This window comes from Triticum aestivum, chromosome 2B (assembly GCF_018294505.1).
Source record: "Triticum aestivum cultivar Chinese Spring chromosome 2B, IWGSC CS RefSeq v2.1, whole genome shotgun sequence".
NCBI lineage: Eukaryota > Viridiplantae > Streptophyta > Magnoliopsida > Poales > Poaceae > Triticum > Triticum aestivum.
In genome coordinates this window covers 375,476,303-375,501,145 of record NC_057798.1, presented here as the reverse complement: position 1 = coordinate 375,501,145, position 24,843 = coordinate 375,476,303, and the positions used below count along the sequence as shown (strand labels likewise).

General features: G+C 47.1%; 2 protein-coding genes across 2 annotated transcripts; one reads left to right on the top strand and one right to left on the bottom strand.

Moving 5' to 3' along the window:
- Nucleotides 1-14,685: 14,685 nt before the first annotated feature.
- Nucleotides 14,686-20,345, top strand: LOC123044997 (LRR receptor-like serine/threonine-protein kinase GHR1). The gene is made up of 4 exons (XM_044467906.1): nucleotides 14,686-14,954; nucleotides 15,351-16,650; nucleotides 17,824-19,374; nucleotides 19,509-20,345. The coding sequence occupies exons 2-4, from the start codon at nucleotides 15,582-15,584 to the stop codon at nucleotides 20,090-20,092; spliced, it is 3,204 nt and encodes a 1,067-aa protein (XP_044323841.1). The 5' UTR covers nucleotides 14,686-14,954; nucleotides 15,351-15,581; the 3' UTR covers nucleotides 20,093-20,345.
- A 378-nt stretch (nucleotides 20,346-20,723) lies between these two features.
- On the bottom strand, nucleotides 20,724-23,113 carry LOC123044998 (uncharacterized). Its single transcript, XM_044467907.1, has 4 exons — nucleotides 22,866-23,113; nucleotides 22,691-22,789; nucleotides 21,483-21,871; nucleotides 20,724-21,369 (listed from the first exon to the last, which is right to left on the bottom strand). Exons 1-4 carry the CDS (start codon nucleotides 22,956-22,958, stop codon nucleotides 21,177-21,179), a joined length of 774 nt encoding a protein of 257 aa, XP_044323842.1. The 5' UTR covers nucleotides 22,959-23,113; the 3' UTR covers nucleotides 20,724-21,176.
- Nucleotides 23,114-24,843: the final 1,730 nt, after the last annotated feature.

Sequence of the window (24,843 nt, the reverse complement as noted above, 5' to 3'; positions counted from 1 at the left end):
CATCCAGATGGTGCGGAAAATTCTGAAGCCCCACGCATTCAGATGGCCGAAAGAAGAAATGATCACCCAAGACGTAAAATACTACACCCTCTGTCTCAAATTAAGTGACTCGACTTAACACTAACTTAAATATAATGTTAGCATAAAATTGAGTCACTTATTTTAAGACGGGGGAGTACAATATATTAAGTGTCACCCAACACCTATCCCTACTCCCAATGCATGACCCACAGAGCGTGGAAGGGACTAGCACTGCCCATTTTCTTGGTTAGTTCTCCTACCTCCTACTGACGGCCAGCGAGAGTCACTGGAAGTGTTAAATGTGGTGTATGGAGATTTTGCCGTCAAATTTCGGATGAGGTCGAAGCTTGATGGATTCAGATGGGCTTTGGTAGTTGTATATGGTGCAGCCCAACCGGAGTTTAAGTCTGATTTCCTCGCAGATCTGGTGAGAGTCTGTGGGAATGAAAGGCTTCCTATACTTGTGTGTGTGTGGGGGGGGGGGGGGGGGGGGGGGGGGACTTCAATATAACTAGAAGGAGAGACGCGAAAAGTAATGACAACTTCGATGGAAGATGGTCATTTATTGTTCAATACGATTATTGAGAGTCTCGATTTGAAGGAGATTGACCTCACTGGGAGACAGTTTACATGGGAAAATTCGTTGCCGGTTCCGGTTTATGAGAAACTGGACAGAGTACTCACCAGCGTCTGAGTGGGAGCAGAAGTTCCCTCTAGTAACGGTGCAGGCTTTAAATAGAGCAATTTCTGATCATACACCGTTATTGATCGACTCTGGGGAAGCAACTCATGTTGGCAACATTAATCACTTCTCTTTTGAACTAGGATGGTTCGAAAGGGAAGGATTCATCGATCTCATTGCTACACAATGGGCCAAAGATTGTGGTGGCACTACTAGTGTCGATGGATGGCAAAATAGGATTAACACTTGCGTCGGTTCTTGAGGGGCTGGGCCAAGAATCAGAGTGGAATTTACAAGGCAAAAAAAGAGAGGCTTAGGCTCCGTTCGGAAGCTCTCCAGAAGTTGGCTTCCTAAACTCGCTCCGAGAAGCCAGCCGAACGGCTCTGCTCCGAGGAGCCGGCTCCGTGGAGAAAAAGAATACGCGGTGCAATTTTGACAGAGATGAGGAGCAACGTCAGACCAGCTTCGCGAAATAGAGAAGCAGGAGTTGGTCGAAATTACATGGGAATGCCCTTCCGAAGTGAACCTTGCGTACCGTTTCGATCGCTTCAAGCTGGCCCTCGACACATGGAAGGCAGGAGTTGATTGAAATTACATTCCACTACCCTTCCGAAGTGAGCCTCACGTACCGTTTCGGTCGCTAGAACCCGCTTAATCCACCGAACTGGGCCAATATGACCTGGCCCAAACCACGGCCGAACAGGCCTTAGCCTGATTTCCTGGGCTACCAGTCCATGCATACGCGAGTATTTAACCAAAAACTACCACAATTCGCGGAAACATGACAGAAAACTATCACTTTACGATTTTGTCCCGAAAACTACCACTTTTTTATTAATCCGTGGCAAAAAACTACCAAGTGTGAAAACTGCTCGCTTTGCCTGGGTTAAACCCGAATCTGACTGCCCGACCCCACACATAAGCGGGCTAAAAATGCAATCGGGTCCCTAGTTTTTCTTAAAAAAAGCAATCCAGTCCCTGCAGGCCGACCGCTCCAGGCCCTCGCCTCCGCCGCCGCTCTCCGGCTCCCTCCGCCGCCTCGCCAAGCTCCTCCGCTAGGCCCCCTCGGTCCTGCACCGCCTCGCGCCCAAGCAACTTCGGCGTCGTCGTCAAGGCGCGCCACCGCGCCACTGGAGAGGACGTCGCCCTCAAGTTCCTAGTCCGCTCACCCGACGGCGGCAAGAGGAGGCGCCACCGTGCACACGCGCTCCACCACGACCTGCTGCGCGAGGCGTGCTACCTCGCGGCGTGCCGCGGCCACCCCTCGGTCGTCGGCTTGCACGGCATCACGCGGGACCTCCGCAGCGGGCAGTGCAGCCTTGTCCTGGAGCACGTCGGCCCGAGCCTCGACCACGTCCTGCGCGCTCGCCGCCGGCCGTTCACGGAGGAGGAGACGCGCCGCGTCATGCGGCAGCTCCTGAGCGGCGCCGCGAGGATGCACGAGCGCGGCATCGTCCTCGTCGGCGGCGAGGGCGCGGTGAAGATATGCGACCTCGGGCTGACCTCGGACTGGATTGCTTTTTTTAAGAAAAACTAGGGACCCGATTGCATTTTTAGCCCGCTTATGTGTGGGGTCGGGTAGTCAGATTCGGGTTTAACCCAGGCAAAGCGTGCAGTTTTCACACTTGGTAGTTTTTTGCCACGGATTATTAAAAAAGTGGTAGTTTTCGGGACAAAATCGTAAAGTGATAGTTTTCTGTCACGTTTCCGCGAATTGTGGTAGTTCTTGGTTAAATACTCGAACGAGCCGCTGCTCCACCCAGAAGCTAGAAGCCAGCTAGAAGCAGGGAAACCAGCTATTTTAGGAAGCCGGTGGAGATCCGAACGGGGCCTTATTAACCTCGTAAATGATTTAGATTTGAAAGCTGAGTCTTCTATTCTTAATATGTTAGATCGAACTGTTAAGAATGAGATCGAGTAGAAGTTAAGAATTCTTCTTCGAGAAGAAGAGCTGAAATGGGCCCTCAAAGCCAAGATGTCTAAGATCGTCCAGGAGGATGATAACACACAATTCTTTCACATGATAGCGAACGGGGAAACATAGAAAGAGGGACAACAGAACCTAAAATTGCACGTCTCCAATTTCTATAAGAAACTCTTTGGGGCTCCCGGAGAAAATTTTGTATGGCTTTATAAGCACACAATCGATAACATACCTCAGCTCAATTCAGACGAAAACGAGGTTTTGTCTGTGCCGTTTACTGAGAAAGAGGTGTTTGAGGCGGTATCACAGATGAAGCACCACAAAGCTCCGGGATTTATTTAATGGTCATCTACAGTTATTCCATTTAAACTTTGGAACAATCACTTTGTTGCCAAAGAAAGAGGACGTTGTGCGCATTGAACAGTTAAGACCGATATGTCTGCTTAACGTGAGCTTCAAAAAATTTACCAAGGTTGCCACGAACAGGATCATAGCTTATGTCCTATGAAGGTCGCCTCGTCCTAATAAACTCAGTGTTGATGAGTTTGCCGATGTTCCTCCTATCTTTCTTTGAGATACCAGTAGGGATACGCAAAAGATTAGACTTCTATCGATCCTGCTTTTTCTGGCAATCTGATGAGGATAAGAAGAAATACATGTTAGCTAGATGGGATATCATTTGCAGGTCAAAGATCAAGGTGGGCTTGGGATCAAAAATTTAGAAGTTAAAAATAAATGCCTTCTCTCTAAATGGCTTTTCCGTTTATCCACTGAGACCGAGGGTGCGTGGATTCAAATTTTACGTAATAAGTATCTTCAGTCTAAGACTCTGGCACAGGTCAATGCTAGACCTAATGACTCACCTTTCTGGAAAGGGTTGATGAAGGTGAAACTCTTCTTTTTCCAGAGGATTAAATTCATCGTTGGTAATGGTCTTTCGACCAAATTCTGGGAGGATACATGGTTAGGGGAGACGGCCCTAGCTCTCCAATATCCCGCTCTTTATCATATTGTACAACGTAAGGAAGATTATGTTGCTACAGTATTGAATTCGTTCCCCCTTAATATCCAATTCAGGAGGGCTTTGGTGGGGAACGGTGGACTTCTTGGTTACATCTGGTCTGTAGATTGATGGCAGTTCAACTCTTTGACCAGGCGGATACCACTTTTTGGAAATTATCAGTGAATGGTACTTTTTTCGTGAAGTCTTTGTATATGGATGTTATTGATACTGGGCCACTTCTGAGATCACTTCACATATAGAGGGTTAAAGTTCCACTAAGAATTAAATTTTTCATGTGGTTTGTCCACAAGGGAGTGATCTTGAAAGATAATTTGATTAAGCGAAAGTGGGTTGGTAGCTCTCGTTGTAATTATTGTGATCGGGACGAATCTATTCATCACCTCTTTCTCGATTGCCCATTGGCAAAATTATTATGGCGTACGATACATATAGCCTTCAACGTTAACCCTCTAAGTTGCATGAACACGTTATTTGGTATATGGCTAAATGGAGTGGATTCAAACATAGTGAGTCATATTCGGATAGGAGTATGCGCGTTATTATGGGCTATCTGGAACACTAGGAATGACATAGTCTTTAACCGAAAAAACTTTATCAACTTTTTGCAGGTTATCTACAGAGCTACTGCTTGGATCCGTACGTGGTCGTTGCTCACTCATGAGGACTCCAGGGAGCGTTTGGATACTGGGTGCAATCGATGGGAGACGGTCGCACGGGGTATCTTCAACCGATTTGGATGACAAGCTACTAATAGGTTAGGTGTGTAGACATCCTGGCGTGTGGCTATTTTCGCCGGATGTGACATCTTTTTATTGCATTTTGCTTTGCTCCGTTTGTGAGCCAGACTTGCACTACAGACTTGTGTTCATATTTGTTTTAATATTATGGCTGCATGCATCAATCTGATGCAGAGGCTGGGGGTTATCCTCCTTTTCCAAAAAAAATTAGGTGGTGGTGTTGCGGCTAGCTTGGGGTCAACGGTGGTGTGTTCTTCTTCAGCATGTGTTACTCTTCGGCTGCGTGGTGTGTTGTCTTGTTGTTGTGCATGCTTAAGGCCCTCCCATGATTGCTCTTGTGTTACGGCGAGCTCTGGGCTCTTAGTGTTATCTCGGTTCACCTTTGCACATGACAGGTGCAATGATGCCTCCCCAACTTGCTAAACGTTTAAACTTCCTGTGGTGGAGCCAAGGTTCATGTTCAGGTTTGGCACTCGTTGATTGTGGATGCTCCTATGTTGCACCGTGGGGTTTGATACGCACATCGGTGCGGTGTGATAGGTTGTTTGCAAAGTCTTGGTCGATCCCTCAACGACACCCCGCAGCTACTTCAGTCTCTCATGATGATGGTCCTTTTGTCTGCTAACTAGGATGTGCGTCCTCCTGGGCATCAATTTCCTCTCATCTTCTTTTACTTTATTAATTGTAGGGTTTTTGGCCCGGTTTCCCTCGTAAACAGGGTCAACTTGTTCAGATTTTTTGTCTGGTTTCGCTTATATGCTGGATCAGCTAAATACTAAGAGGATAACTACTCTTGACTTTGGCATCATTGAACAATATATTCAGGTGGGAGAATCCATCATCCGGTGATCCTTGAAAAAAGCTAAGACGTGAAGGGGCTGAAAGTTGGCACCTCCATGATCGATGATGCTTTTCTATGAAGGAAATACTACAACATGTAATCTACTAAAAGAAGAATATGAATCAAACAACATGGACGCATTCTAGTGGAAAAGGGGATGATATCTCGGGAGATATTGGAACGTTTCATCATTATGTGCTTGATTTTGTCTCATGCTCTCGGATCAGGGTGTATCTTGTGTTGGGAGGGTTGAGCATGAGTGAAGGGGCTTACAGTTCACACACACCACACAGAAACCAGAAAATCAAGGACGTGGAGAAGAAATGAGTCTTTCTTTTTAACCTGCCATGTTATCCTCGGTGAGCTTTTTCTCTTGAGTTAGTAGCATACTTTGGTACTTTGGTTGCTTACACATGGCGAAATTTGTTGACCATGACTTTTTTCCCTTTGTGTAGGCTTGTTGGTCTTCCATTTTAGTCAATTGCTACAGTTGATTTACACTTTTCTTTTGTGTGATTATGCATTGGCCAATAAGGATATGGCATCATAGTGGCACCTCACAATAAAGGATGCACTAGCAAAAACAATGCCCAAAAGGCCAAAAGGAAGAGAGAGGTAAGTTCGTAGGAAGTGCATGCAAACTGTTCAAGTGTTGATTCCATAGAAAAAGTGTTGGTGCACTAATGCTTAGAGATCTCGCATGCTCTCTTGGGTAGATCAATCAAGTCGGAGGCCCATGACATGATTAGGCTAGGGCTGGGTGGGGCTTTGCGGTTGCAGGAGCTCTTGCCGGCGTGGCCACTTGGCTTGTACATTCTTCGCTTCGTTCTTTCTTTCTTTCTAAAGTACATTGTGAAGAGAGAAAGAAAAAGGACTAGACGCATCATGAATGCACCATTGTGAAGCAATTGCTCCACCGTCATCTATTTGGTTAGAACTCTCCTCGACTTGCGTCAGCGATGCACTGACGAATTTATAATATACACATGTATGTTTGACAGCGATATATTTGGATGGGTCGGGGGTTGATCCTCCCTTTCGACAGTAGAAAAAAATATGCATGTGTGTTGCATGTGGACGGACTACGAACTTGTTGAGTTCGGGTGTGTTTTTTCACACTGGAAACACATGATATTCATCGTTTTCTAATAACGAATGTGGGTTTTACTAATATATTTTACACTATAGTTGCATGGTCGAATCTCAGAGGTATGAATGCGGTTGGATTTCTTTTGGTCTGCTAAAACCTTAACGCGCTCTCTGTTTTGGCCACCTATTGGAGTTTTCCTTCAGGTGTTCGTCATTTCCTTCTAGTTTTCCACCCCACCCATTTTGTGAAGAGACAAGAGGATTGGCATGGAAATGCCAATTGATAGTAGGTTAGCGTTCTATAAGTGGAACCTCTGAGCTAAGAAGTAAGAAAGTTAACAATTATTGCAGCTTTATTAACTACTACTCCCTTCGTCCCATAATATAAAAATGTTTTTGACACTAGTGTAGTGTTAAAAATGTTCTTATATTTGGGACGGAGGGAGTAAATCCTAACTGAATCCACTGTCTCGTTCAAGCCCCTTGGGTATTCGCGATTTCTTTTCATACTACGTAGTAGTATATCTCTACAGGGATTAGGTCTTGCGTTCGAAATTCGTACGAGATTGCTGCGATTCGAGCGGGCACGTGATCTTTGGGAGCCGAGGAAACAATGCCGTCAACACAGAACTGAATGCTACTGTACGTGTTAGGTGATGTCCCCACTTGTAATCCATTCAGCCCTCGACTGCTTGGCCTTAGCTGCCTGTAGTGGCCTGTGGCTGCTTTCGCAAGTTTTGGCAGCGACTTAAAACTTGATTAGGATCTTGTAATTGGCCGCGTTGGTGCTTGGGCACAAGCTTTGTCTTGTCTCGCCTACGTTGTTGCTGCATCCGCGGGTAAAAGTAGCACTCACTTGTTAATTAAGTACTCACAGGATCCTGATCAAGTTGATTAAGCGAATGATGTTGGCGTTGAATTAACCAAAAAAGTGGCGGGCATTTGGTTCCTCTAAAGCATCAACCCAACCACTTTCCTGACCTGCGCTGCACTGCACTGCACTGCCAGCGGTGAACAATCATGGTGCATGTTTCAGCTCGCACATGCACATGGCGGGACAGAGCGAGAGGGAGGAACTTTTTCCATTGGATGCTGTTGAGCCTTTGACCCTTTACTGATGCGTAACCACCATCCCTAGCTGTTGCTGCTTGCACTTGCAAAGGTTAACTAAGATCTGCGCTAGGGGAAAGAACCCATTATTCCATTGCCAAAGGAAAAGGTCGTAACATTTGACAGGTTAAACTTTGTTTAAATCACAGTTCATGTGATCTCAAGAGTAGTAGCAGAATCTTTTCCAGAGTAGTACTGTCAAATACTACCTCTGGCGCTTCAAAATACTCCCTCCGTTCCGAATTATTTGTCACACGTATGGATGTATCTAGATGTGTTTTAGTTCTACATACATCCATTTCAGCGACGAGTAACTTGGAACGGAGGGAGTATGTGTGAGTAAACTATGGCAAATTACAGGTGCTTCAAAGTGGGCCAACTTTACTTAATGACACAAAGATGGCTCCCTGTTTGCTTAAAATATGCAAATGGCATGGGAAGAAAAGTGTGCAGCAAAAGCGAGTATGCATCCTTTTCCTCAAAAGAACAATCATCATAAGGTTAAAATGTTATTCGTTATCCAGGGCGTCAACAAAAAGAGGTTATTCGCTCTCCGGTCAGTAAAAAAATTGTAGCAAAACACGACAAAAATGTAGTTTCCTTTTGGAAGGATGGACAAAATGTACTTTCTTCAATTTGATCCAAAATAATTGTCATGGTTTTAGTTCACTTGTTTTGGATTGAATGGAGTAGTAAAACCAGCTAGTAAAAGAAATGCATTTATGTTTGTGTTTTCTCCATGGTAATACATGTCTCGTTCATATTATAAAGATTAAAGTACTCCCTCCGTTCCTAAATAATTGTCTTTCTAAAGATTTCAACAAGCGACTACATACGGAGCAAAATGAGTGAATCTATACTTTAAAACATGTCTACATATATCCGTATGTTGTAGTCCATTTGAGATGGCTAGAAAGACAATTATTTGGGAACAGAGGGAGTATAAGTCATGTAAAAACCGACATGGCAAAACTGAAAAGACTCTGTTAGCATAGATTGAACGTTTAGACGATATCATTGATATGTGTCATCAAGTTAGTACCATGTTTTCTACAATTTGTTTACCATGCTTACTTGGATACTACTCCCTGTAAACAAATGTAAGACGTATAGCCTGAATAGACTACTTGACTAAAAGGAAAAAAAAGTTGAAAACTTAACCACAAATTTATAATGATAAATCTGCAGGCAAAAATAAAGAAAAGTAATAGATGTATTATATGGTCCAAAGGCTAAATAGTACTTCCTTTGTCTTGTTTATTGGTCCACTCGTATTTTATGTCAAACTTTAAACATAAATTTTACTAGTATAATATAAGTTGTATGTCACAAAAATATATTGTTGGATTTGTACTCGAAAGAATTTTTCAAAAGTACTACTTTTGTGGATATAATTTATTTGTTGCTGTTAAATTTAAATCCAATTTGACAGTGGACTAACAAACCCGGAAGGAGAGAGTAGTACATGCAGTTACACCAAACTCTGTCTTTGAGCCCATGGGTTATGTGGACATCATAGTTGATGTGGTACGGGTGTAGGTGCTAGTAATAACCCGATCTTGATGAGGTCAAGCCTTGCTGATCTTTTACCCCGTTTGACCAAATCATGGGGAACCTGTTATTTTGATGGTTGCTATTTTTAATGGTGTATGTTAGTGATTGCTAGCTTCAAAAATTTAGGCCTTTTTTAGTGCTTCATGGTGTCGACATACTAAGAGTGTCACATAGGCAAAAAACCGATGTGTCAAAACAATCAAGAGAGAGAGTACTTTGCTGACGCGGAAAGCAAATGTGTCAAGCACACAAACTCACGCAAAATTCCCACCAACCAATGCATAGATGAGTTTAGTTGCTAAACAATAAATGAAGGAAGCTCAACTACAAAAACTAAGCCCCTATGTATTGGGGAGACTAGTTGTTAAGCCCTTTTTGTTAAGAAGTATCGATTGGCTAAATGGAATGTTGTTTGCCGTCCTAAGGACCAATGAGGGTTGGCTATTCACGACCTTGCGGTTAAAAGCGCAGCCCTACTAGGCAAGTGGTTGTTTAAGCTACTTACAGAAGTTAGTGTATGGCAAACCCTTCTCAGAAGTCTTAGGCGTTTTGCAATCTCTACATGATTACGTGTATTCGGCCTTTTTTCTACTTTTTGGATTTTGGACTTATTTGGTTGTGGGCCAGTTATGCAGAGTCCGGGTGTAATATTTAATTTTTTTAAGTAATAAAGTGCCCTTTATCGAAAAACTTGTTAAACCTTTAATGCACTTAACACCTCACCAAAGTACCAATGCATTGTAAGAGATCTTAGCTAGGGAATGATAGGTGGGCGGACTGACAACTGCATTGGGCAAGCACGGTTAACTAGCCCCACTTCCTAGACAGGTTCCTATGGGTCCACATGTCATGGAATGGGCCCCTTGACATATAAGAGAGGAGCCCTATAATTTGGTGTCTTAAAATTAGTTTTAGTGAGAAGAGAGAATGTTTGGGGGCACTAGAAAAGTTTTTGGTTTTCCAACGGCCCTAAAGCTGGTGCCCTAAATTTTGGCATTCTTCTTCTTTACTCCACAATTTCATACATATTCAAATAAACTATGTAATGGTAATTATAACTTTGCAACATCATAACACACATGGTCAACAACATTCCAAATTCTTTGGTAGTGTAGTTTGTACCTCTCCCCTTTTGAGTTGCATCAACAAAGTCATTTTCCATGTCAAGAATGTGTTCTTCTTACGATGCATATTCTTGATTTGGAATTTTTTGAGATGGATGTTCTTGAGATGCGACACAAGTGGATTGTAAAAAAGTTTCATCCACACTACATACGTCAAAATTGAAGAAAATACACATCACATCGCAATTGCATACAAAATGCATAAAAATCAATAGAAAATCTAGAAAAAGAAGTTTTTTTAACCTTCCCATCATTTCACTAAGCATGTTGTGGACGCCAGTGGTTGTGGCGATGGGTGACGTCGGCTCATCCTCGGCAACGGAAGGAGGAAGATGCCCTAGGTGGTGTCGGACGAGCCGTTGTCGCCGTGGAAGGGACCAATGGTGGTGGGGTCATCGCCGTTTGAAAGGATCGAGAGGTCGACTGGAGAGGGGTGAATAGAAGACTACGCATTTTAAGCTTAACTTTCAATTTAGGGTAATGCGAATAAAGTGGGTATGCTATGCAATAAACTAGATAGAAAACCAGCAAGCATACATGGAAAATACACTAGGTAGTGCGGACCAACCTGTGGTTGGATGATTAGAAGGACAGTGATATCCCCAACCCATCAGGGTTCAAGTCCTAAACTTGAGGCCGGTGCTCGCATCTTTCTGAATTTATTTCAGACCTTATGGCGATGTGCATTAAGTGGGAGGAGACGTTCTCGTGGACTACGAAGGCGTTTGCTACGACTTCATCAATCTCAAGATGATGTGCCGACTCAGTCTCTCGAAGGTGCTCGTAGGGTAGGGTGTGCGTGCGTGCTTTCATAGGGATGAGTGTATGTGCGCACGTATGAGCATTTGCGTCAGTACCGTGCTTCAAAAATACACTAGATAGCAGGGTATAAGGGCATCTCCAACGCCGACCTTCAAACCGCTCGCAAGTCGCAACACTCCGGACCATGTGGTCCGGACGTGTTGTGTCATCCAACGTGGTACGGACGCACTTTCTCTCGCAAACCGAAGACAAAAGTGGGGACCTTTGCGGGCGTCCGGGCAGTACCCGCGTTCGCTTCTGACCATCTTGGCCCACCCAACCCCCCTCCTTCCTCGCCCGCGTTCCCGCTCGACGCCAGCTACCCGCATTCATGGCGCATTGAAGCCGGTCCAGAGCGGACGCAACCTCTCACTGCCTCCACCATCGAAGTGACGCGCCAGCTGAGGGTGCCACCCCCGACGCGTCCCCGATGCCCGCACCTGTTCAATGTCGGAGCCACGTTACTGGACATGATGGATATGTACCACGCCCGTTCAATGCCCAGCCCGTCCATATGTCGTCATTAAACAGGCTCGCCGCTCGAGAAACCCACTACGGCGTCATGCATTGACACACCCCGACTATGGCCTCACCGAATTCCGCTATTTAAAGGCGACCGCACTCAGCTAACTCCACGCCACAACACAAGCCTCTCCCTATCCTCCTTCCTTGCATCGCATCCGCCATGACTGCAGGTGGCGAAGCTCTGTGGGAGACCCTTTCCACGGAGATGAAGCACGAGGGGGCTGCCCTTGCGGCCGCCTGGCAGAGCCGCAGTGCCAGGCGGATGGAGGCCAGCTTGCCCGAGGTCTCGGACGACGAGGATGACCCCACAATGGAGACGGGCTCCGACGACACCACACCAGCACCTCGCCTATGCACGCCGGCTTCACCATGGAGCAGGCACAGGCGCACTACAACGCCACCATGTCAACCTACGCCGACGCCTATGTCGTCATTTCAGCACGCGCGGGAGGAACAACGATACAACTTGTTCCTTCAGGGGCAGCACCGGCTGACGGGAGGGCCCAATCGACGGTGAGCGCGCGAGCGAGGATGCCGTGGCGGCCATGGCCGCGGTGTACCCCAACTTCATCACAGAGGCAGCATGCGATCTATGAGGGCGTCCATGCTCAACCAGCCGCTCGCGAGGAAGCGACTGTCGCGGAGACGCAACTCCAGGCAATCGTGGAGGAGAACAACGCCAGCTGCGCCTCCTATGTGCCACCGACGAACTGTGTGTCGGCCCGGTGGGACGACGACAGCGCGGGCGGCACCATTTCCATCGTGGACCTCACGTCCATCGACGACAGACAGGTCGCAGACTCCTCCGAGTATGATAGGGCACGGGAGGCGGCAGGGCCTTGTGTCCCATGTGGGGCGGTACGTCACCCGTGTTCTATTTTTCCTCGCCGAAGGCCGCACCTTCACTTCACAGGTCTTATCGCCGGTGCTCATGAAGACGACGGGCCGAGAAAGGGAACAACAAGGGCTTGGACACCGGCAGCCGCTGTAGTTTTCTTTTTTTTCTTTCTAAATGTTCGGAATGTAATGAAAATCCGCCGTATTTGTACGGATGTCGTCCGTTTATGTAAATTATATCCGAACTTCGTCCGGTTAGTTCGGATGGTAGTTGAGATGTATGCGGGTAGCGTTGGATTGCCGCCTCTCGCATACATATCAATGAACGAATGCGAGGAAATATGCGGATCGCCGTTGAAGATGCCATGGCAAGATATGGTATGCAAGAAGTTTTTCTTTTGAAAGGATGGCGAGAAGATTTGTTTCATTTTTCTGCTACTTTTCGTTCATCAAAGGCCCGACGCGCGAAAGGGAAAAACGAGGGACACGAGCACGGAGGGAAAACACCCCCGTCTGCTGTTCTGGGGCCGGACCCCTAGGCCATTAATTAAATCAAACCGAAGCGGAGCTACCGCGGAGACCGGGATCTGCGGAGCGGGGCCCACGGTGGAACGAGCCTTTTGACGGTGTGCGTGCGTGGAGGCGGGGCAGTGAGCTGCACTTGAGCCGCAGGTTTGGGGTCCGCGAGGGAGAGAGAGAGAAAGAGAGGACCCGAGGCCGCTGTTTTTGGCGGGTGCGGCTCCGGCGACACCGCGGGAAAGAAAAGGCGTTGAGGACACCTTTTCGCTGCCGTTTCACGTTTTGAACCCCCACCCGCATCTTACCTACTCCTGCGAGTCGCGTCCAGGGTGCCTCTTCTACGCGTCAAAGCACCTTCACCTTCTGTACAAACATAATACTACTACTACTATGATAAAAAATAATGATAATACACCAAGGAAGCACCTACAAATCTCAGCATTGCCGCATGCGTGAGCTATGTATAGGAAAATGGGTGCGGCCATCCAGGAAATAACGAGGAAATTTGACTTTTTGCTAGATTTCACATGGATCTTGCTACCCATCCTTTTTAAGCTCACATGTGTCAAAGCCACTCAGGACACAACCATCGGCTATGTATGTATAAAAGTCCTACTAATAGGTAATAACCTCTCTCTCCAATCAAAGCCATTCACAAATTTCACTTAGAGCATCAACAGCAACCCTACAATACGACACCAAACATTTACTATTGGGCATAAAAAGGTGATTCGCATCACCTGATTTTTTTTCTCCAACAGCAGCCCTATAATAGGGCACCAAACTGCTCCAACAAATGCCCTACACTGGGCACCAAAACATCAAAACCATTTGCAAATTTGATCAACAACACGAAGAGTTTTGAACATGCAAATTTAAAATACAATGTAGATAAAAAGATACTTCGACTACAAACTACTCACAGGTTGTCATAGTCAATGTCGGAACCTGATCCATCATCCTCGTTCTTCACCTCGTCCGAACTGAGTTCAATCACCGTCAAGGGGCCAACCAAACAGGGTCGGGCCTTTTTAAGACTTTTTGCTAATAGTCGCTTAGAAACACCTCCTTGAGAGTCTTTTTCAAGAAGTCCTAGGGACTAGGAAAAGTTCTAGGACTTATAGAACCAAACACCACCTAAGTCCCGATTTGGTGGCCGAGCCGCCAACAAGTTTTGTTCGAGGTGGAGGGCGGTGATGTTCTGGCTCGTTGTACGTGCCACCAATCCGGTACGCCCTCGTGCCGAGATCTCATCTGGGAAACGACGAGAGTCCCGCTGCGAACGTCGTGGAGCCAATGGAGCTCTCGGTCGGTGGCGGGGCAGCATTGCGGAACCTCGGGGCAGAAGTTGAGGACGACCGAAGAGAGAGACGACAGTGGAACTGCCGCTTGGAGGGCCGATGCGGGCTGCAGATTTCTTGGAGGCGGATACGACTGTGCCAACGACCGAAGAGAGGTAGGAGAGGGGGTGGATCTGCCGCATGGATGGTCGACGGCGGCAGATTCCTTGCAGGCGGGGCGTGGGCAATCGAATTTTGTGACGGCGAGAGGGGTGTGTGTGTGGGGGGGGGGGGGGAGGGGGAGGTGCTAGATCTGCGACAGCGAGTCGCGATGGGGCGGTGCGGTGGCTTGAGCCAGCGGATTTGGCGGCAACGCCTCGCGGGTGAGGGAAGAAAACGCGCACGGGAAGGGGCGGTTTGTTGGGCAGCTGCCCTATTATAGGCCTGTTGGAGATGCTCATATGAGGAGGCCAAAATATGACACATAAACACCCCAAGACCCCAACGCCCACGAAGTAAACCTCTTGTAAGGACCATAACGCAAAAGACACAATAAAGTGCCGCAAGCAGAAAAACAAAAATCTCTTGGTTGCGCTGCCAAACACAGAGAAAAGACACCCCCATTCCCCACTGCCCCCTTGCCACTCCACTCTCCCCCTCCTCCGCCCCACTCTCCTCCTCCCTCTTCTCGGCAGCCGCTCCCCCACCCCCGGCTGCTAGGGTTAGGGTTCCGCATTTGCCCTCTCACCCAGGGCTCCCGCTCAGCCCCACGGCATTGCGTTGCCTTGCCTTGCCTCCCCTGCAACCCAGCTCAGCCCAATCATCCCCGGAGGCGCCCTGCGTGCCGGTGCCGGCGCTTTGCTTCCGAGTTCTTGTCATTTGCGCGGTAAGGAGATGCATACGCAGCTGCTCCCAGTTGTTTTCTCCGCCGCTGCCCTGCATTTCGAGGATTGGTTTCTCACTTTCTTGGAGGGAGGGGTAATGACTTTCTGCTGCTTTTGAGCTGTGTTGTGTTCATGGCTGAAGCTCTGGTGGGTGGATGCGTTTTGCGTTTAGTGGGCGGGGCTCCGCACTTTTTAGTCCTCTTCTACCTGCATTATTGGAGGTTAAAAGCTGTGGGTTTTTATTAACTGTCCTTGTGTTCTTTCTTTGGCAGTTAAGTGTTACACCTAGATTCTTTGTTTTCCTATTATTACTTGGATGCTCAAAGATTTGGCTCTTGAATTAGTGCACCGTGAAAGCAGGACATGTAGTTAAGTTGCCATTTCTGTGTCCATTTCAGGTTCCAAGGAGTTAATCTGTTGTTTCTTCTATGTGAGTGTGGGCTGCTGTCTAGTGCAGATCAAGCTGAAAGGGACAAGTGCTAGCTGTGTCTACTAGTACCTGTGGAGTCCTGTGTGACAGTAGGTACAGTCCCAAGCTCAGTCCATCTTTCGCCCCGGGAAATGCATCAGGTGCTGCGTTCTTGAGGCCTGCTAGCTTCCAATCTTTCCCGTGGAGGAGCATCAATCCGATGGGGTTCGTCGGCAGATTTTTGTTTTTGCTCTTGCTGGTGGCCGCCCCTGCCTTGGGCCAACTGCCGTCGCAAGACATCCTCGCGCTCCTGGCCTTCAAGAAGGGAATCACTCATGACCCTACCGGTTTCGTCACAGACTCCTGGAATGACGAGTCAATTGACTTCAATGGCTGCCCGGCCTCCTGGAACGGCGTCGTCTGCAATGGCGCCAGCGTGGCTGGAGTTGTGCTTGACGGCCATCGGATCTCGGGTGTTGCTGATCTCTCCGTGTTTGCCAACCTGACCATGCTTGTCAAGCTCTCCATGGCCAATAACAATCTCTCCGGGAGCCTCCCTAGCAATGTGGCTAGTCTCAAGAGCTTGAAGTTCCTGGACATCTCCAACAACCGGTTCTCGGGTCCAATCCCTGATGATATTGGCAGTCTCCGGAGCCTGCAGAACATGTCGCTTGCCGGGAACAACTTCTCAGGTCCATTGCCTGACTCCATTGACGGGCTCGCGTCGCTTCAGTCGCTGGATGTGAGCGGCAATGCTCTCTCTGGCCCATTGCCGGCAGCTCTGAAAGGTCTTCGGAGCATGGTTGCTCTGAACCTCTCATATAATGCCTTCACAAAGGGCATTCCTGCTGGGCTTGGCCTCCTTGTGAACCTCCAGTCTGTGGATCTGTGCTGGAATCAATTGGATGGTGGTGTCGATTGGAAATTCTTGATTGAGTCAACTGTTACTCATGTTGACTTCAGTGGAAACTTGCTCACCAGCACCACCCCCAAAGAACTCAAGTTTCTCGCAGATATTTCAGAGACAGTTGTATATCTGAACCTTAGCAACAACAAGTTGACCGGGTCACTGATAGATGGAGTTGAGCTCTCAACTTTTGGGAGGTTGAAGGTGCTTGATCTGAGTAGTAATGAGCTGTCTGGAGACCTCCCAGGATTCAATTATGTATATGATCTTGAAGTTTTGCGCCTTGCAAACAATGGATTCACTGGGTTTGTACCTAGTGGACTTCTAAAGGGAGATTCTCTGGTGTTGAACCAACTGGACCTTAGTGCAAATAACCTGACAGGTATAAGCTCTAATTCAGCATTTATGTTTTTGGTCCTCTCGCTATTTCATTTTATGCATGGCATGCAATGCTCATTCTGATTATATTGGAAGTTTGATCCATCTATTTACAGCTCTTTGGGTTTTTATCTCGCACCTGGTTTCTTTCTTTATTTATGTCAGCTGATTTTGTTATGACAAATATGATCTTAGCTGGTGATTACTGGAAACAAGTTGATCTCTCACTGGTCAGTGGTTGACTTAGTATGGTACCAGTTTGTCAATTCTATATTTCAAATTATCTGTTCAGAATCACATTTCTGTGCGCAAATGGATGTGCATATTGCTGCCTACTGTGGCATTGCCTACAAACTAAATTTGATTTTCTCCTTTGCAACTACTTGATTGGGGATTGCTCGCATGATAAAGTTTGGGCGTGCAGAGTCAAGTTGTTACAGAGATATATATCCCATTAGCATAGTTGGGAGTTGATCATATGGCATAACACTACAGATGATATGGAGAAGTTATGTTGAGTGAAATTAAGTATGCTATGCATTTCATGCATCGCACCAAACCTATTAGATTGCTGATAATTATGTGCATATTTTTTGACATGATGAGAAGCAGATTAGTTAGGATATATATCCTGAAGGAGAAGTGAAGGAGGATGACCAAACAAACCAAACCAAACTGTTTTGTTTAAATAAACTGCAATAGGCATTTCTGTTGTCAGTACATATTGCATGAGAGTAGCATGTTCATGTGTATTGTTTCATTAGTAATCTTCTGCTGGGTTAATTTCCTATCAGATGCCATGCTTCATTCACCTTTCTTGGTAGATCATTTACCACTGTAAGGTAGAGTGGCCTACAGTATGCAGGACAGCGCTAGGCCGTGTGTTGTTGGCTAGCCCTATGCAGTACAGAGCTAAGCTATGGTTGTGTCGTACAGTTCCATTTCATAATTATGGCACTGGCATCTGACGCTTCACAGATGCGTCCGATGTAAAATTATCTTTCCTTTTCTCAGCATTAGAAAAATGTGGAAAATCCATGTGTAAATGCATGCATAATTATCTGCAGTTTTACTTTTGTAGCATGGCATTGTCTATGATGATAATCTTTCAGTATCTGCCCATCAGTTTCTAAGTGTTAGTTTTTTCCTACTAACTGTAGTTCTCTGTGCTGTGCAGGTCATATCAATATGATCACATCAACAACCTTGCAGATCCTTAATTTGTCCTCAAATGCTCTTTTTGGGGATCTACCATTGCTTGCTGGAAGCTGCACTGTGTTAGATCTATCAAATAACCAGTTTCGAGGAAATTTATCAGTTTTTACCAAATGGAGCAATGACTTGGAATATGTTGACCTCAGCCAGAACAATCTAACTGGGAGTATGCCTGATGTGAGCTCACAATTCCTTCGCCTAAACTACCTGAACCTTTCTCATAATTCTCTAGCTGATACCATACCTGAAGCTGTTGTTTTGTATCCCAAACTTACTGTCCTTGACCTCAGCTCCAATCAGTTTAGTGGTCCTATTCCTGCTAATCTACTCTCTTCCTCCATGCTGCATGAGCTCTACATCCAGGATAACATGCTTACTGGTGGCGTGTCGTTCCCAGGATCCTTGTCCAAAAATTTGAGTCTTGAAGTGCTTGATATTTCTGGGAACCATTTTAGTGGCAGCCTCCCTGATGATGTAGTCTCCTTGTCTGGCCTCCGTGTCCTTGACATATCCTCAAACAACTTCTCTGGAGCTTTACCAGCCACTGTCACTAAGCTTGTAGCACTTACTGCGCTTGACATATCAACGAACCAGTTCACGGGGCCACTGCCAGACGCACTTCCGGATACTCTTCAGTCCCTCAATGCCTCTTATAATGACCTATCTGGTGTCGTGCCTGTGAACTTGAGAAAGTTCCCGGAATCTTCTTTCCATCCTGGGAACTCGAGATTAGAGTATCCAGCTAGCTCATCTGGATCCGGCAATTCCCACTCTGGTTCAGCAGGTGGCAAATCACTCAGCACAGGTGCTAAAATAGGACTTGTAGCAGCTAGCATTGTTCTTCTTGTCATCCTTATCCTTATTACTATTGTATGCCACTACAAGCGGATCTCACGGCAGTTCCCTAGCTCAGAGAAGGTCTCTGACAAGAACCTCCACAGGGCTACTAAAGACATTGAGAGCATGAAAAGAAAGGACAACAAAGGTAGTTCGGAGGTGTCGGCGGATGATCTTGGTGCTCCTCGAAAGGGCTCCACATCTGAAGCACCGAGCCAAGAAGAGAAGTTGTCAGGTGTGGGGGCATTTTCACCATCCAAGGGGAGCCGCTTCTCTTGGTCACCGGATTCTGGAGAGGCGTATGGACAGGAAGGCCTAGCACGGCTGGACGTCAGGTCACCTGACAGGTTAGCAGGGGAGCTGCACTTCCTGGATGAGACCATCACGCTCACACCGGAGGAGCTGTCAAGGGCGCCAGCTGAAGTGCTTGGGAGGAGCAGCCACGGAACTTCGTACAGGGCAACGTTGGAGAATGGTGTATTCTTGACAGTGAAGTGGCTGAGAGAAGGTGTTGCGAGGCCCAAGAAAGAGTTCACCAAGGAGGCCAAGAAATTTGCAAACATCCGGCATCCCAATGTAGTTGGCTTGCGTGGATACTACTGGGGTCCAACACCACATGAGAAACTCATCCTGTCAGACTATGTTTCGCCCGGAAGTCTGGCTAGCTTTTTGTATGGTAATACTATAATGCTCTCAGTTCGTTGGTTTCCAATTTCTGCAGATGCATTAATAATCTGATAAAGAACCTCCTCATTCTATAAACTTATTGAGCCATTAATTCAACCTTCTTGTGTCTATGTTACTGAGCAGATCGGCCGGGGAGGAGAGGCCCTCCACTGACCTGGGCGCAGCGGCTCAAGATCGCAGTTGATGTGGCACGTGGCCTAAATTACCTCCATTTCGACCGTGCAATGCCTCATGGGAACCTCAAGGCCACCAACATCTTGCTGGACGGCCTTGACCTCAATGCCCGTGTCGCGGACTACTGCCTGCACCGCCTGATGACCCAGGCCGGCGTCGTCGAGCAGATTGTCGACCTGGGGGCGCTGGGCTACCGTGCCCCGGAGCTGGCGGCATCCAAGAAGCCATCCCCCTCGTTCAAGTCTGATGTCTACGCATTTGGTGTTGCGCTGCTGGAGCTCCTGACTGGCCGATGCGCGGGCGACGTCATCACGGGGTCTGAAGGCGGCTTCGACCTGACCGACTGGGTGCGGCTGCGGGTGGCGGAAGGCCAAGAATCGGAGTGCTTTGACCCGGCCATGGCTTCGGACTCGGAGAACCCGCAGGGGGTGAAGGGCATGAAGGAGGTGCTGGGCATTGCGTTGAGATGCATCCGACCGGTCTCCGAAAGGCCTGGGATCAAGTCTGTATACGAGGATCTTTCATCAATCTAGCTAGCCACCATCATTCTGTAGCTTTAGAGTTGGATGCTCATGTGCTGTTAGTTTGTGCCTCAAACTCTAGTGTTTCTGTAGGTGTGTGGCATCAACTTGATGCCTGCAAGTTCAGATGGCAATGTCTCATTGGTTGCCAAGTGCCGCCGTGCTGTACTTACATTGTTTATTATGGAATCTGCTTTTGCAAGTAGATTAGCCAACTTTAGAGGAGTGCCCTCACCTGTCTTTTGAAATACGAAGTTCTTCTGTAGTTTACTCCTGTCAAGTGTACTGATCCGTACGTCACTTCTGTAGTTTCATATAGAGGTTCATGCAGCAACCTGCACATTTGATTTGACAGCAGTGCTTATCAATTCTAGAAAGCTAAACAAGTAAAGACACTATTTAAATTTTATTATTTTATTTAGTGGAAGATAAGGCAAATTTCTTTTAGAAGGGGATGAATCTGGGCCAACTTATTCACTGAATTTGAATTAGAGGGAAGCCCTTTTCAAAAGAAGAAATGCTCACGCCACAAGTAAGATTCAGTGAAAAACGTTACCCTCCCATCACAGCTGTCCATGCTTCATAATATCAACTAGTCAAGTCTGCAAAATTCTTCTCCAAGTATTGCAGGTGCTCAGATTCATCACAAAAGCAAACCTCATTCGTAGATGAGGATACCAAACGGTAAGCACAAGACAAACCCCCAACACATCTTTTTGTCAGCCAAGCCTTCAGGTTACATAGAGACAACTGCAATATGACAATCCTATCACTTGGCTTTCTCTTGGCTTCTCTTGCAGGTTCTAACAAAGCACCACAAATGGCACACAGACTACTAACCAAGGAAACAGTCAATAACTACCACACTACACCAAATACCAGCTCAACATAGTCATCTGGCCACTCCAAAACAAAAAGAAGCACTCCATGTTCCTCTAATCCAGATCTTTGCTAGTATCCGTGCAAGCCTTCCCACGAATGCACCATTACAACGGCACACAGAGAGAAACCAAGAAATGGTAAAATGTTACTCTGCTACTCCAAATACCAGCTCAGCTTAGTCATATCTGTCATCTCAGTTCTACACAAAACCAATCTACATCTTTCCCAGTATCACCAGAAGCCCTCCCATGAGGCCAGCAGCGGCACACACCTTTGCAACCTTCTTCACCTTCTGCATGTTCTCTACCTCCTCCACCTTCTCCATGCTCTCTACCTCCTCCACCTTCTCCGCCTCCTCCACCTCCTCCGCATGCTTCAGGATGGATATTTGCAATTCATGATACTCCCTTCCAAAATAGACACAAGAGATATACATGTTTGGATCAACACGAGTTATCAAAACTAACAATAATAAATTGCTTCTTACGCCAATGAGAACAGATTGTTATAATCCCTTTACCTCAAAGCATTGATATAGTCATCTCCCTCCTTCCTTAACATTTTCATCTGTTCGTCAATCAAGCGACCCTTAGACTCATGAATGGCCCAATCTTTGTCATAGTCATCCTCCAATCTGCGGTATATTGCATTGATTCTGGCAGAATCCTCTCGGCCATCACGTATTTTGGCAAGAAGTTTCCTAAGGCCATCCAGTCTTACCCTAAACATAGCATTAGCAACCCTAGAGTCATGCAGCGCTTTCTTTATAATTTCCCTACGCTCCTTAATATTCTTTTCCATGTCTTCCAGTGGCTTCTTACTGTCCTTGAGATCCTTCAGTTTATCCAGCAACGACTTTGTACTGTCACTCATGGTACTTTGAACAGCAGTGCAGCGGCGTGGTTCACCCTGCATTTTAATCGACTTCAGTAAAAAAAAGTAGATGATACATCAATGTCAAATGTAAACCATTCAAATCATGTTAACAAAAATAACACACTTAATCAATATCAACTTCATATTTCTGCATTTATAGGAAATCAGACAGCTACATTTGCATTAAAGTAATTCCCCAGGTGTAGGTATTTCTCTGTTTGGCCTTTCGAAGGAAGGCTAAATACAAAGGACAAATATCCCGGGAACATGACGCGGGCAGTGTCAATTGCACTGTCGATCACATGGCGCTCTGGCTCTGCTGTAAATTATTGACGCGACATGTTTGGAGAGTGCTCTCGCTGAATCATGCTGCCTCCAGTTGAAGCAAAATCACAGAGAATTCGTACGGCCCCATAGCTACACTGAAGGTAGTACATAGTTGCCAACTGAAGTTGCTGCCTGAGCTATGCATTGAATCATGGAAGGCAAGAAATTCAAGGGTTTTCGAGAGTCCAGTCCAGCGTGGGCATCAGGTTGCAGATAAAAGAAATGAAATCAAGTCTCGATTCTCGAACAAGCAAAGGAGGGACAGAGCCAGGGCCTAGATCGACATATCTCCCAACCCCTAAATGTTGGGGGATAAAAGCAAAAGCAAATGATTTCATTTCCACCCCCAATTCCTTCTAACCTCTCCGAGTTCGGGAAAGTGACCAGCAATTTCGGTGGACTTGGGAGGTCGGAACCCTTTTCTTTTCTACTCCCTCGCTACCAAAATAAGATGATTTAACTTTGTACTAACTTTATATCATCTATTTTGAAACGGAGGGAGTAACTGACTATGCAAATCATTACCTTTGGAATTGGAGGAGCCCTCCTTGGAGTAACCTCCCTCAGAAGGGGAGGCGGCAGGGGCGCGTGGCACACGGCTGGGGGTCTGGCGGCGGCGGCGGCCTGGAGAGGGGAGCGAAGTTAGCGCGCCCAGTCGAGGAGAGGGCCCAAGGGAAATCAAGCAGCGAAACCATCTTACCTTGGAGTACGGCGCGGGGAATAGAGAGCGCAGCATCGAAGATGGCGGCAGAACTGCGTGCCGGCGGAGCAGGGGGCGGAGGGCCGCGGCCATGATTGCCGCCGCGTGGAGGCGCTTGTCACGCCTGCACCTTCGGTACAAACTTCTGAAACTATGTTTGAAGAAGGGCTGTTTGGTTGCCAGCCACCCTGACCAAATTTTGAGTGGAGACCTGCAGGAAGTGTGTTTGGTTGGAGGCCTGAAGCTTACACGGCTTCCCTGACCTGAGGAGGCCACGCGATGGTTAGGGCATCTCCGACGCATAGAAACGCCGCTAAACGTGTGGACAGTGCGGACCTGTCCGTACATTCGAATTCCCACAAACCGGACGTGAAACTGGCGTTTGGACCTGCGTTACGTAGGCGTTTGATTGCCCGGCCCCAACCATAGTCCTCGTTGCTCGTCCCGCGCTGATCGTTTTTGCGCATTCATGCCGCACTCTCGCTTTAGAGTGAATGTGACTAAACGGCGTGAATGGTAGTTAGACGAACGTGACTGGATGGGAGGGTAGCGCCCCTTTAATGTTCACAAGGCTACCGAGAAGCCTACTCTGACCGTTGCGCTACATTGAAGCGACATTGGCCACCTGACCAGGCTATTTAAGCAGGCAGGCTGCATCGACCAACTCCATCCTCGCCTCTCCTTTCCTCTCCTCTCCTCGACCAAGCGATGGACAAGTCTGGTGACAAGGGCTAGTTCTCGGCGCCGACGGGTGGATCCAAAGGGAGCTCCGGGTTATGGCATCGCGTCCACGATCTTCAAGGCCATCATCCTCCACCGCTCTGTCGATGAAGGAGGAGGTGGTGCTTTGCTCCTCGAACGACGACCAACAGCAGCCGTCGCCCCTCCTCACAGAGGCGACACATACCGATGAGGAGTTCCATGCTATGTGGCTCGTGATCGAGAAGTCGCACCGCGAGCGTGGCTTGGTTGCGCCCTCGTTGCCCCACCCCTACATCAAGCAAGAGCTATGATGTAAGGCAAAGTCGTAAGTGGCCCAATCTTTCACACTTGGAGATAGATCAGAGGAACAAACAAGAGCGCAAAGGGAACAAGCACTTCAAGACAAGATCCAATCACACATGCCCTCTTTAAGCAAATCCACACAAGTACCACAAGATCCACAAACAAGAAGGGGAATAAGTATTAGGGTAAGTTCTTCCAAATCCACTAGGGAGATAAGGTCTTGGATGTGGTCTTCCCCAAATTCATAAGAGGAAGAGGAGGTCTTGATAATCCCTTGGGACTCTTCTCCTGATGGAGGCCTTGAACTCCAAGAGAAGATGATAGATGAGCAAATCCCTCTTTAGTTTTAGTCCAACATACTTTGCTAACCCTAATGAGCAGGCAGGGGACGATTATTTATAGTCTAAGTCATGAAGGGGTAAGTGGGAAGGAAATGGTACATGGGTTTCACCCCAATCACTGCTCATGGGCAGAGGCCGGAGGGTTCAGGATCCAGTTGCTCCGGGGCAAGATCCATGGTACAACAAATGGTTTGCACTCAGCCCGGAGGTTGGTCCGGATGTGGTTTGGGGTCCAGAAACTCCGGGGCACCTCTAGGGGACATAAGAAGGTTTGCAACCCTGGCACGTAGGTTGTCCTGGAGGCTCCGAGGAATCTCGAGATACCTTCTAGTGCAATAATTCACCTCCTTATGTTTTGGAGATTGTTGAAGGAAACAATGAGGGACTAATATGTTTGCTAGTCCACATAGAGAAATTAGGTCCCTGAAGTACTAAGGAGTTTGCTATAAACTCCAAAGATTATCATCTGTGTTGCATAGAAGATTGATATCGAAGATATTGCGTGATGGAAGTGACCCCTAAAATTGACGTGAAGCAATTGCTTTGGTACTTGGTTCGTGTGTTTGACTGCAACCAAGAATAAAGAAGACAGAGAAAAGATGTAGTATTTTCTTTCGTAGTTCTCTTTCTCT

What these genes read in the sequence shown, in the direction of transcription:
- LOC123044997 (XM_044467906.1), top strand. Translation starts at nt 15,582, where the DNA reads ATGGGGTTCGTCGGCAGATTTTTGTTTTTGCTCTTGCTGGTGGCCGCC. An exon ending in TAGTGCAAATAACCTGACAG is followed by an intron (nt 16,651 to 17,823) that starts GTATAAGCTCTA and finishes TGTGCTGTGCAG; the next exon opens with GTCATATCAATATGATCACA. An exon ending in TCTGGCTAGCTTTTTGTATG is followed by an intron (nt 19,375 to 19,508) that starts GTAATACTATAA and finishes GTTACTGAGCAG; the next exon opens with ATCGGCCGGGGAGGAGAGGC.
- LOC123044998 (XM_044467907.1), bottom strand. Translation starts at nt 22,958, where the DNA reads ATGGCCGCGGCCCTCCGCCCCCTGCTCCGCCGGCACGCAGTTCTGCCG. An exon ending in GGGCTCCTCCAATTCCAAAG is followed by an intron (nt 21,872 to 22,690) that starts GTAATGATTTGC and finishes ATTAAAATGCAG; the next exon opens with GGTGAACCACGCCGCTGCAC. An exon ending in GACTATATCAATGCTTTGAG is followed by an intron (nt 21,370 to 21,482) that starts GTAAAGGGATTA and finishes CTATTTTGGAAG; the next exon opens with GGAGTATCATGAATTGCAAA.